The following is a 14,368-nucleotide window of genomic DNA, read 5'->3' as shown; positions in this document are numbered from 1 at the left end:
TAATATTATATCCTTTCTGTCCATAAAGTGAATTTATGTGACCCTTAAGCTGCCCCCAAGAGTACAAGAAACTGCAACGTACCTGGAAAAGTGGTCCAACATCGACATCGAAGCCCAAGTCAGCGAAAGCAGTGGCGATGACCTTTGCTCCCCTATCGTGGCCATCTTGACCCATTTTGGCAACAAGAATACGAGGTCGCCTTCCTTCCAGCTTAACAAATTCTTCAACCTGAATTTAAGAATAAATAATTATTTTCTTCAGTATAATGCAGTATATTTTTAGTTGTGTGAAACTGTGACACTATTTGGATTCATGACTTCAGATTTTTCAGAATGTTTCATTGACCCCCTCCAAGAAAGAAAGAAAAAGAGTTCTCCCCCACCTGTCTTTCTTTCTCTTACACTCTTCTCCTCTTCTCTTTTCTCTTTTTTTAACCCACCTGAACCCCCCCTCTCTTTCTGGTCTCTATTTCCCCTGGGTGCTGGGGGGGAAGCACTTTTTTCCATCTCCTCTGGGGGGGGATGGAGAAAGTGGTAGAAAGAGAAGTGGAAGAGGATATTTTTTTCCTTTCTCTCTCTTTTCCTTCTTCTTCAACAAATGAAAAGAACGAGGAAAGGGAAGAGAGATTTTTTTTTAAGTAGGAGAGAGAAAAAAAGAATCTATCTATCTATCTCTCTTGCTTTGGGGGTTTGCCCCCTGTGCGGTCGCAATTGATTAACAAATTCCAAATATTGAAATGGCATACTTAAAGGTAAAGGTCCCCATGCATATGGCACTGTGCCATGAAGGCACATTTAGGGGATGTGTGGGTAGGGCTTCACACATTCTCGATCTCGGCCATTTTGGATGTAATGTGATCAGCATCACACTCCGGATGCCTTTATCCGCAGAGACTCATTGATTTGAGGCTAGGTGAACCCCAGAGCCGCTTTATGTGGGGACAAGGCCAGAAAAATTCCAACGTAGATCACTCACCTTGGGAATCGAACCCGGGTCTCACGCATGGCAGTCAGATGCCCTACCAACTACACCACCACAGACCATTTCTTTTTTTAATAACATTTTGTAAAAATTTACACACATGCAATTAAAGCTCACCTTATTAATCAACATAGCTTTCAAAGTTTATACTGATAGAGCATTCTTGTCACTTGTTCACAAACCATTCATGTACGAAAACTCTTGTTCAGTGGGGGCAGGTAAACAGAGAAGTAACTCCAATATATACATACTCATCCTACAAATCAATATAATTTATAATAGATGAAGGAATGTTACTGCAACTACACTCGTGTCCAAAATTAAGGTGACAAATGAAAAATGCAAGAGAACAACAAAATGATGTATAGAACGGGGTTGTGGGTGATAGAGGAGACAGAAAACAATAAAGAAGAGAGAGGATGCACCAAATGAACAGAGAAGAAAGAGCATTTAAGGAAAAAACCTGTATTACTGGATTGGGTACAAAACTCATACAAAGGAATACAATGATTTAATTCCATCCTGGGCATTCTGGTGACCAGGCACTACCCCTTAATAAGGAATATGGTCACCACGAACAGCAATACATGCCGCACAACGGTTTCCCATGCTGTTCATGAGGGTGTCAATAAGTTCCTGGGGCAAGGCATCCCATTCTTCCAAGAGACCACATCGAAGCTCGTTGAGGGTTTGTGGAGGGATAGGACGTGCTGCAAGCCGCCTCCACAATGCATCCCACACATGTTCGATTGGATTTAGGTCGGGTGAACGTGCGGGCCATGGAATCCGTCGAATATCCTCACCTTCCAGGAACTCATCCACAAGTTGAGCACGATGTGGACGGGCATTATCGTCCATGAACAAGAATTCTGGGCCAACAGCCCCTCGGAAAAGTCGCACTATTGGTTCCAGAATGTCATCCCTGTACCTCTGGGCAGTGAGTGTGACGTGGTTTAGCACATACAGGGGCGTACGTTCACCACTCATTATCCCTCCCCAGACCATGATGCCACCACCGCGGTATTGGTCAACCTCCTGGATGCGAGATCGATGAAAACGCATCCCAGGCTCTCGCCATACACACATTCGCCACGAGTCACTGTGGAGACTGAAGCGCGATTCATCTGTGAAGAGCACAGATGACCACTGTTCTTGGGTCCATTGTCCGTGTTTGCGACACCACATGTATCGCTCGCGTCGGTGATAGGGGGTGAGGGGGATGAACACCACTGGTCGTCTTGCAAAGAGTCCTGCCGCATTGAGTCGTCTGTACACAGTTTGACGCGACATTGAGGCTCCAGTCGCAGCATACAGGTCCAGGGAGAGCTGAGTTGCAGTCCTGTTTCTATAGCGACGGGCCGTAATTGTCAAATAACTGTCATCGGCTGGTGTTGTCCGTCGTGGCTTCCTTTGCCCTGGTCGTCTTGTTATGGTTCCTGTCCTCTGGAACTGGTTCCACATTCTGGAGACCACTTGGCGTGACACATTCAACCACCCTGTCACGTCGGCCTGTGACTGCCCTGCTTCCATTCAACCGATTGCTCGCCATCGCATTGCATCGTCCAGACGTTGGTGATGAGCCATCATGCTCGTTTGCCCACCTACAGCTGTCTACTGACGAGGTTTCTGCCGTCTGCAAATTGCTCACCTGCGGCGCAGCTGTTCCCTTTCCACAATTGTGCAATGATGTCACGCACTATCCTTCCCTGGAGTGTTTCGATAGAAGTGTTGCGACGTGTTGCATATTTCCCGAAAGTGTTGTCCATTTTCATGCACGTATTTGCAACTTTTCCCACTTTTCCCTTTGTCACCTTAATTTTGGACACCAGTGTATGCCATAGTTCATAGTAATAGTAGAGAAGGTGTACTGTTGCACTAATTCTATGACAATAAGTTATTGGCACCAAAAAAGGGCATTTTGGCATCCTATTTTGTGTTTCTTTAAGAAAATCAAAACAGACTCAAAAAAGGGACTGTCCGAGCTATTACAAGACATCTTGTCACCATAAAATAGTTCTATCCTTAAACAAAGCAATACAGCAGGCCCGAAGGGCTAAAAGGGCTTCATGTGTGTTCTTACCTTCCGTATCACAGCATCCAATTCATCCTGTTTCGCATAGGCCTTCTGATAAGCTCCAGACACCATTTTATCTGAAGCCGTATGCCTTCCAAACGCCTTGAGTAAATAAAAATGAAATTGTTATTAGCAATTACATGGCCAAATACAGGGTGACGCAGAGCCGACTGACACATTTTAAATGGTCATGGATAATACATGGAAACTGGAAAATAAATTAAACGTCCAAGTATGCTATTTATTACAGATTATAAGTTTCTTTTTTTTTAAATTACATCAGACAGATGGCCTCCCGTTTACATCAATGCTGTTGCAAGTGTGTTTGGAAGTTGCTGTACACGTGCCTCCATAGGTCTTCATCAATGGTCACAGCTTCGTCAACAATGGCTTGTTTTAGTTTTTAAAAATCGTGGCACATTTCTTCACCCAAGCCAATATGGTATTCTGAGGCAGTGCATGTCCATGTCTACCAACATTGAACTGTCATCTAAAGACACAGCACTCCTGTCACAGACATCATCTTGTAGTAACTATTTTATAACGCTTCATTGCAACTGACTCTACCATTCTCCTTCCTACCAACCACGAGAAGCTATCATTCTGGTGCAGTATTCATATTTGAAATGTGTCGGTCGGCTCCGTGCCACCCTGTGTGTGGTACATCAATCCCAATCAATAAGACCAAAATCGCTGGAATATTGTTATGGACAGCTGAATAAGAAAACGGTGACATTGTTTCCTTGTAATCAATGGTTCCTGGGTTCGATGTGGAGGCACATATTGGTTCGGTTCCCCCTTATACTGTAGGTCCAGGCCCTATTAGCGTAACATGGACTTAAAAACACAAGAAGAAAAGGTGGGGAAATATAATTCACTTCAAATGCTTTTGCCAAATATTAAAGCTCGCACAATAAGTAAGAGTACTGGCCTATACTTTTCACCTACAGAGTTTCCAAGTGCAAACGTTGCCACATGCCTCATTTTAGCTCAGTAAATAACACCTAATGTCAACATGCACCCTTCGCTCCCAGTTCGGGGGGGGGGGGGGGCAGTGAATTGGAGACCCATTAGACTGAGCCACACCTTGGACCCTAAACTATTGCTCTGAGGCATAAGTTTGGCAATGCCACAAGAATTTCCTGTCACCATGGCAACTGCACCAACCTGACTGGTTCAAGGGTTCACATGACCCTCCCAGCCTTCTGATGCAAAAAGAAAAAATAGAATTCCAGGTCAGTTCTTTCATCGTGTGACCTTTAACTTTTGCAACAGAAAAAGAGTAGTGGGAAGGAAGGTTGTAGTAAAATTAAGGGAAAAAAATACAGTACTCTTCACAAAATAAACATTAAGTAAAATACAACAAGCGAAATGAAACTATTGGGTTGATGCATCAGTTCGTAGGGTTTGTGTTTGGTATGGCAACACTGCGGTGTTTAACATCGTTTAATGTTCATCAATTGGAGTGGCATTGTTGTGCTTGTGAATACGCATTGCATTTTATAGATTTGAAGAGAGACTATGTTATTTATGGGATAAAGAACAATATGTTTCCAGTGGGAGAAAAAAACATTTCCGACATATTCTTCTGTCTGAGTTTAACATAGGGACAAAGGCAGCGGAGGTGGCTCGAAACATTTGTCCCTTGTACGGGGAGAATGCCGACAGGGAAAGCAGGGCAAGAAAATGGTTTTGTCATTAAAAAGAGGGCATTTTTGACTCAAGCGTTTCTCCATGTTCAGGGAGACTATCGTGCTTTAATGAAGACAGTTTAAATGCTTTAATCCATGAGGATCCACATCAATCGACTCGAGAATTAGCAAATGTGATGAACTGTGACCATTCAACCATCGTGCGACATTTGCATTCCATGGGTAAGGTTCAGGATACCGCACGCTTTAAATGAAAACAACCAAATCGGCGAGTAGGCCAGGAAGACAGCATCAAGTGCTGCATCACGATAATGCACACCCACACTCCGCTGACATGACAAAAGCTGCTATCCAGGAGCTTGGTTGGGTAGTTATTCCACATCCTCCTTACTCCCCCGATCTTGCGCCCTCGGATTGCTAACTTTTCAGCTCTCAATCCATCAATCTTCACGGAAGCTCCTTTGGTGGTGACGAAAATGCTCTTCAAACTTGGCTTGACGACACTTTTAACTCCGAATCAGCTGATTTCTTCAGGCGATGAATTGAAAAACTGCCCCAGTGTTGGTAGACAGTCATAGACATTGAAGGAAAATATATTACTGGTTAATTTATGTCTTTTGTTCATCTCAAATTAGTATCAAATAAAAATACTTTTGCCATGGTGAAAAAAGCGCTATGAACTTCTGCATCAACCCAATACAAAAACCAACATGACACCAGGAGCTGACAAAATAATAATAATAATAATAATAATAAAATTATACTTCTCAGGTCTCCCAAGGATAGTCTATGTGCAACATACGTAAATTCTTTTGTGTATGATGCACTGTTCAACAAACACTAAGACGACAGGCAGAGATTATTTGAAACGTCATATGAGAAGGACAATGCCACTCAGAAGATGGCATGTCAGAAAAAAAAAAGTATCACGAATAAATAAAACAAGCGAATTTTACTGATGTATCAGTATAGAAAAGGATTTGTTGAAATTTAATCACCCATACCAACCAATATTTTTCTGGCATCTGAGTATGTTACAGAATCTACAAAAATGCCACATGAAGAAATATGTGCTGCATTATTCATAAAGTGCATATTGTTGATACATGAGAAATACTAGGGTAAGTCAGAAAGGTTAGTTGCACTGGCATGAAAGAAATAGCATATGGAATATGGACAACAATTATTGTATCTATCAAAACTACTTTCCTACATAATCATCACGTCTGTTCAAACAGTTGTCATAGCGTAACATGAGTTTCTCCATAACTTGTTTGAAGAAATCCCATCCAACTTTCGATAAGCATTCTTAAGTCGCAGTTTTAACTTCCTCATCAGCAGGGAAAGGATTTATATGTAAATATATATTTATGTACGAAGCTGAAATCAGTTATATTTTGTATTATCTTTGTGCATCATGGCACATAGACACATATTTTCCATATTTGTACATACATATATTAGGTTTTGATTCATATTTTACATATTTTAGTTATGTTTACATATTATTTCCATATTTCAGAACATTTCCTCAACATACTCCATATTCGTGCAATAACTACATGTCCTTGTGTGACCGAAATAATAGGGTGAATTTCTTGTGAATTACAGAAAAGTTTTAAATACACTCCCATTATTTCTTGCTATATTGAACGCAGTTTGAGTCAATATAAATCCATCTTAAAAGACAAAATAAAATTCACGTTTGAACACTTACACAACAAAATTTTGTTATCTTTGTTTTCGAAACAGAAAATGAACACACATTATGTGTTGTTTATGTCAATGTAAGCGTACTGTCATATATTACTAAAAAGGTAATTTTTTACAATTTTAAGTCCATATTTAACTCCATATTTTGATGAAAATAAGTAAATATGTATTTACTCATACATATTTCAGCACATTTTTACTACATATAAATCCATTCCCTGCTCATCAGAAGGATATCACCACTTTTGCAAGTTCTTCTTTCATAGGGCCAAAGACATGAAAATCGCAGGCCATGAGGTCTAGACTACGAATAAGTTCATTAACAAGTTCAACATTGTCCCTATTGTTGCAGTTGACAGTTACTGGTAGTCATCCTCAATATCCCAACGCCTAATCTCGAACAATGCACACCATTTTGCGGCGATCGCGTTAGATGAAATTTCTTTATCAACATACACTTCAACACTTCATGCAATTGGCGTTGAATCTCAGTAGGGTTACACCTTCTTGCCCACAGAAAGCGAGTCACTGTGCACACTTCCATCTGACATGGCATTTTCACCACTGATAACGTCCAATCCCTAACAGACACAGCGCATTCGTTACTCCACCTTTTCAAGGAAACTTCGAGCAGTATTGCTGACCACATTCATCAAAATATATCTTTCAGACCAAATGTCACAGAACTTTTTGACTCTCTCATGTACGTTTAGAATACAGTATCTCCACTCAAATAAGAAACAAAGTGTTGATAGTTTTTACTAGGGGTGTGCGGGACAGAAATTTTTGGGACGGGACGGGATGGGAAATTTTTTAAATCCCGACATTCGGGATGGGAAAAATTTGCAATTTCCCGAGAAAGTCTGGAAATTTTCAGGAAGGGAAATGTTTAAAATTTCCCGAAGCTATGGAAATCTCGAATTCTACGTGTCATTTTCACTTTAAGTGATTGTTTTTGCATTTCTGGTACAAAAACTAACTATTTCCGATAAGTTCCAGACATTTACACTGCAGAAAATGGCGAGAATTAACGACTTTTTAAAATGACCACTCGGTATATCCTGACTGTCGGGAATTCACTTTCCAAAGTTGGGATCGGGATGGGAAATTTTTTTCCCGATCCTGACTTCTCGGGATCCCGCACACCCCTAGTTTTTACATAAGCAATGATTAATAAACATGAAATCCAAAAGCAAGTATTTTAAATCGAAGTTAATTCTTCAACTTAGATTAAGGCTTAATCCGAAGTTTGCCCACCTTCTCCATTGATGCAGTGATTTCCCCTACTGTGCAGCGAGCCCGTGCGGCGGGCACTGCTAACTCCAGTAAGTTGCCTTGACCACTCCTAGCACACTCCACAATGGCATTGAGCGCCTCTTGCACAGCCTTGTTATCACGTGCTTCCCTTACCTGCAATATAGAATATTTTTATTAGCACTGTCGATGTGTTCAATTAACTGACCTATTTTTAAATTCTATTAACTGATCGAATGTTAATAAAACATTAAAATGCTGACCATGGCAAACTTTTATAGTATAAAAAATATACATATAAACGTAACGTTTCCATCCTCTAACAGGGTCGTCTTCAGATGAAACTTCATAACAAAACTGTTAGAGGGTGGAAACGTTACGTTTCTATGTGTATTTTTAAACTATAAAAGTTTGCCTTCGTCAGCATTTTAATGTTTTATTAACATGGAAACAAGGCTTAACAGTGTTACCATTGATCGAATGTGTTAAAACAGGGTGTCTACCATGGGTGTTGCCAGAAATTTTTGCAGGGGGGGGGGGGGGGGTTGGGCAAATGATAAAAAGTTGAATAGTAGAAAAATAATATGTAGCAATTATTACCATGGTTATAAACGTTATTATACATTAATAAATATAAACTAACAAAAATACATTTTATTTGAAATAATAATAATCATCATATATAAATAGGGAAACTCGATCTACCAAACGAATGAATACCAGCACAACTATTTTCCATTATTTCTTTTGCATTTTATGCAGTTAGTATCTGAAATGCATCTTCATATTGACTTTTGCACGTCTCGTTCAAGAAAAAGCTTTTAATGTTAGGGGATATTTTTTTCATAAAGTTTGTTGTGTGACCTTTCTACAACTGTAATTATTTTGAAAACTGTGGAACCATTTGTTCTTTAGATAAAATAGTTGAATATAACCTTGTTCCTCTACTTTTCAATCATTGTTTTCGATCCAATGCATTTTTAGTTAGATTATTCTCTTCAAATACTGATTAAATTAACTTTATTTCTATTCTTAACAATAAGAGTAACAAACTTTGGCTTTCTTGTATCTTTAAATGAACGATGTCAATTTCCAGGAGGGGTCCACCAACCTGTTCGACCCCCCCATGGTGTCTACCAAGATAACAAATCCAAAATTCTTGACTTTTTCTTGACTTCCCCCATTTTTTAACATTTATTTAATTGGCCCCTACATTAAATTACATTGTTTGTAAACGTCGTCCTAGTTGGTAAAATGCTAATAATGTGTGCGAATGTTCTGTTTGATTGCAACGCCACCTCTCAGAAATGTTCTGTTTGATTACTACGCCACCTCTCGGAAATGTTCCGTTTGACTACGACACCTCTCGGAAATGTTCTGTTTTGTAAACAAAGAGCAAACCTCGGAACGCACAAGGAGTAAAGCACTCAGTGTTTACAAAATGCAATCACTGACGGCTTCTAACCACACACTCGCACACATTATTAGCATTTTACCAACTAGGACGACGTTTACAAACAATGAAGTCTGTGGCAGCTTGTAATCACACATTCGCGATTATCTCGAAAATGGCTAGTTTGCAGACCCATGTTTACCGAGACTTTTTTGCTTCTATTATCGTGTACTTTCACCTGTGTCAGTTTGTGCTATTACTTATGACACACCCTGTATAACAAGATAAATTCACTATTACTGTAAAAAAAAATAGCAAAAATTCTTGACCACAAGCATAATTTCTTGACTTTCTTGACCTACCTGTTGATTTCCTGACTTTTTCTCGACATTCTTGACCTTGTAAAATGATTAATCGATTTGATGAAAATGTAATGCGAGGTGGAGGTAAATATTTTGGAAAAACAAAAGTGCACGTTATACATGTGTAAATTTGGTAATAAGCACCAAATATCCCATAAACATATGACAAGTACAGACCTTTTTGATTTTCTCAATCTGCGAGTTTCTCACTTCATTGTTGTCTATGATCCGAACTTCCAGAGGATCTTCTTTTTCAAGTTTATACTTGTTTACACCAACAATCACCTCTGAAAAGAACGTTTTACATTAAGTTTTGGTGGTTCTACAATGTAATTGATATTGAAGGTGCAATATATGTAATAGCAATTAAAAAGAACTTCCAAACATGCAGACAGAAATTCTGCCAAGAAAAGTAATTAAAAACCAGAGGGAGCATAAAAAGTGTAACAAAAAAAAAAGCTTTAAGAATGGAATCTGTTTGTAGCTACTACACAGGTCATTCAATATAGAAATTTCCCTATGGTGTAAAATTTGTTAAAAAAAATTACAAAACATTGACACTGTAACCTTTATTCATTGGAGGAAGTGCTCCTTGGAAATTAATAAGAAAAATCAATTTAATTTGCAACTTGGAAATATGTAACATAACCTGCCGAATCTGTCTTTGTTTGCAAGTATAAGATCTTAAGGAACATGCCACAATAAGATTAAATGTGTGATTTATTTTTCATTACAATCTTTCTCGTGTCCTGTGGAAATTACATACTGATTGTTGTTCTCCCTAGAACTGAGCTGATAACAATGCTGATACTCTCACCGATTCCTACCAATGCTGATACTCTCACCAATTCCTACCAATACTGATACTCTCACCGATTCCTACCAACACTTATACTCTCACCAATTCCTACCAACACTGATACTCTCACCAATTCCTACCAATACTGATACTCTCACCGATTCCTACCAACACTTATACTCTCATCAATTCCTACCAACACTTATACTCTCACCGATTCCAACCGAAACTTATACTCTCACCAATTCCTACCAATACTGATACTCTCACCGATTCCTACCAACACTTATACTCTCATCAATTCCTACCGACACTGATACTCTCACCGATTCCTACCAATACTGATACTCTCACCAATTCCTACCAACACTTATACTCTCATCAATTCCTACCGACACTGATACTCTCACCGATTCCTACCAATACTGATACTCTCACCAATTCCTACCAACACTTATACTCTCACCAATTCCTACCGACACTGATACTCTCACCGATTCCAACCGAAACTTATACTCTCACCGATTCCTACCAATACTGTTACTCTCACCGATTCCTACCAACACTTATACTCTCACCAATTCCTACCAACACTTATACTCTCACCGATTCCAACCGAAACTTATACTCTCACCGATTCCTACCAATACTGATACTCTCACCGATTCCTACCAATACTGATACTCTCACCAATTCCTACCAACACTTATACTCTCACCAATTCCTACCAACACTTATACTCTCACCGATTCCAACCGAAACTTATACTCTCACCGATTCCTACCAATACTGATACTCTCACCAATTCCTACCAATACTGATACTCTCACCAAATCCTACCAACACTTATACTCTCACCAATTCCTACCAACACTTATACTCTCACCGATTCCAACCGAAACTTATACTCTCACCGATTCCTACCAATACTGATACTCTCACCGATTCCTACCAATACTGATACTCTCACCAATTCCTACCAACACTTATACTCTCATCAATTCCTACCAACACTTATACTCTCACCAATTCCTACCGACACTGATACTCTCACCAATTCCAACCGAAACTTATACTCTCATCGATTCCTACCAATACTGTTACTCTCACCGATTCCTACCAACACTTATACTCTCACCAATTCCTACCAACACTTATACTCTCACCGATTCCAACCGAAACTTATACTCTCACCGATTCCTACCAATACTGATACTCTCACCGATTCCTACCAATACTGATACTCTCACCAATTCCTACCAACACTTATACTCTCACCAATTCCTACCAACACTTATACTCTCACCGATTCCAACCGAAACTTATACTCTCACCGATTCCTACCAATACTGATACTCTCACCAATTCCTACCAATACTGATACTCTCACCAAATCCTACCAACACTTATACTCTCACCAATTCCTACCAACACTTATACTCTCACCGATTCCAACCGAAACTTATACTCTCACCGATTCCTACCAATACTGATACTCTCACCAATTCCTACCAACACTTATACTCTCATCAATTCCTACCAACACTTATACTGTCACCAATTCCTACTGACACTGATACTCTCACCGATTCCAACCAAAACTTATACTCTCACCGATTCCTACCGAAACTTATACTCTCACCGATTCCTACCAACACTGATACTCTCACCTATTCCTACCAACACTTATACTCTCACCAATTCCTACCGACACTGAGACTCTCACCGATTCCAACCGAAACTTATACTCTCACTGATTCCTACCAACACTGATACTCTCACTGATACTCTCACTGATTCCTACCGATACAGATACTCTCACAGATTCCTACCAATGCAGATACACTCACCCATTCCTACCAACACTGATACTCTCACCAATTCCTACCGACACTTATACTTTCACCTATTCCTACTGATATCGATATTGATGTTTGAAAATTGTAATAATTAATAATTGTTCAAAATATAGATAGTATTAGTCTGTAAATATTCCACTCTGATTACATGCATCAACTTAGCAAGATGTTTGCTTTAAAGTATTTGAGAATTACATCAGAATATTAAATTACATTATATGTTATCATAAAATTTATTTTTTCACACAAAACTTGTGCAAAATTAAATGAAACTTTGAATTTTGCATAATTATACTCCACACGAGTGTGGCACGGCATGTTTGCGGAACCCGAGAAAGACCAAAATGCCATAAAACTATCGGCAGGTATAAGTAAACAAATTCCAACCGATACATCAGCATCATTATCTGCTCAGCCTTAGTTCTTATTACCTTTTCCACTGTCAATGAAGGCCTGCTTCTGAGCAGCGCATTCTTCAATTTTCAGCTTCGGATACCCTGAAGCCACACATTTCGCCATTCCTCCCATCTGTTCAACTTCATCAACAATTGCTCGCCCTTTCTTGTAGAGTTCATCTGTCAGAGTTTCCATCATATATGACCCTGCCCAAGGGTCAATTATCTACAAGAAATAGTTAAATGAAAGCTATTTCCTTACTAATTTAATATAAACTCAGATATAAAGAAAGAGATGTTTATATAACTATTTGTCAATCACATAATCACATCTTATCAAATGCCTTTATCAATTAATAGAGAATAAACATTTTTTGGGTTGACTGCTTTATTTTTCATTGTTCTGTCACTTTTGGCTAATTGCGAAGATGATGATGAGTTATGGTATGATGAAATTGATGAAGGAACACTCACAAAGAACGCCTATGTCCAGACTGCGATTCGAATCTGGAACCCCTGGTGTCATAGCACACGTGCTAACCACTCTTGCCATAGAGGTCGGCAAGACTAAATGTTGGACATTGCAATTTGGTAGTTAAGGATACTTCAATGGCGAAGTATGTTGATGTTTAAATTGTAAAAAAAAAAAAAAAAATCTCAATTCTTTAGTAGCAATTACATGTTAAGCTCTTGCAAAAAAATGATCTAATGATAAATTGATCATTCTGAAAACTGAACTAGCAATATGTATAGTGCAATGGGTTGTACGAGTTAGTTGTGGGGCATCTGAGTGCCACATGGGAGGCTGATCTAAGGTCAGAATTTTCTAGCCTTGTCACTGTATAAAGTAGCTATGCAGATCACCCAGCCTCAAATAGATGGCTGGAGCATGATGATGATCACATCACCTCCAAAAATAGCAACGTCGAGAATGTGTGGAACCCTACCACCACATACCCTCTATGTGGTTTGGTTTGATTTGAGTTTTGTTAATTAGCATTGCTTTCCTGCCACTTTTGGCTAATTGTTGAGATGAGGATATGTTATGGTTTTATGAAATTGATGAAGGGACACTCGCAAAGAATGCCCATGCCCAGATTTGAACCTGGAACCCCTGGTGTCGTAGCATGCTTTCTAACCACTCCACCAAGGTGGTTGGTGCACCTTCATGGAATGGTGCAATATTCACTGGAAACTTTGCTTTACTTACCTAACCTTACTGGGTTGTACAGAGATAACAAACATTATGTTTCCTTTGAAATATGGTTTTAAACTTTAAACCTATACTTAGCCAATGCACACCATAATCAGCATGGAATTCTTAGTTTAATACAAAGCTTTTCAAAACCCTATCGCTAAAAATGCCACTGAGGCAAGCCAAAACGGAAAGTATATCACGCATATATTTTTTTTCAATTTAAAATGCATGTAAATGCAAATGGCTTATAGGGAGAAAACACTGAAATAATAGGGCTGTACATACTTTGGGAATACCTGTCTCTTCCTGTATGATTATCTGGGTATTCCTTGCGATCCTAGCAGAGAACTCGGTGGGTAGGGCTAGGGCTTCGTCAAAGGAGTTTGTATGTAGAGATTGCGTCCCTCCAAACACAGCTGCCATTGCTTCTATTGTTGTTCGAATTATATTGTTGTACGGACCCTGAAAATTGAAAACAGAAGACACTTGCTTTATGCACAAAATCTTGATATTAAGCAGACTTTTCAATGTATGCAGTAAATAAGTTTTATGTATGGGAAAATAGTTCTAAAGTCTATCATTTAATTCCATAGGCGAATTTTCACAAAAAAATGTGCAATATAGATCTTAATAGTAAACCACTTAATTTATGACACCATATTGGATATTGCTTCAGGCATGAAGTAT

The 14,368-nt window shown here is 39.1% G+C and overlaps 1 protein-coding gene across 1 annotated transcript in view; it reads right to left on the bottom strand.

The window, feature by feature from the left end:
- Positions 1-14,368, bottom strand: part of LOC145996149 (methylmalonyl-CoA mutase, mitochondrial-like) — a 35,002-nt gene that overhangs the window by 9,015 nt on the left and 11,619 nt on the right. The window contains exons 8-13 of the mRNA XM_083132490.1: positions 13,967-14,143; positions 12,520-12,709; positions 9,608-9,717; positions 7,679-7,831; positions 3,063-3,158; positions 83-229 (exon numbers count right to left, since the gene is read on the bottom strand). Coding sequence (XP_082988616.1) covers positions 83-229; positions 3,063-3,158; positions 7,679-7,831; positions 9,608-9,717; positions 12,520-12,709; positions 13,967-14,143 — 873 coding nt within the window. The remainder of the gene's footprint in view (positions 1-82; positions 230-3,062; positions 3,159-7,678; positions 7,832-9,607; positions 9,718-12,519; positions 12,710-13,966; positions 14,144-14,368) is intronic.

The sequence above is a fragment of the Lepisma saccharinum genome, chromosome 12, assembly GCF_977018435.1.
Source record: "Lepisma saccharinum chromosome 12, izLepSacc3.1, whole genome shotgun sequence".
Taxonomy (NCBI): Eukaryota; Metazoa; Arthropoda; class Insecta; order Zygentoma; family Lepismatidae; genus Lepisma; species Lepisma saccharinum.
The sequence above is the reverse complement of the archived record's forward strand: the minus strand, read 5'-3'. Positions and strand labels throughout refer to the sequence as shown.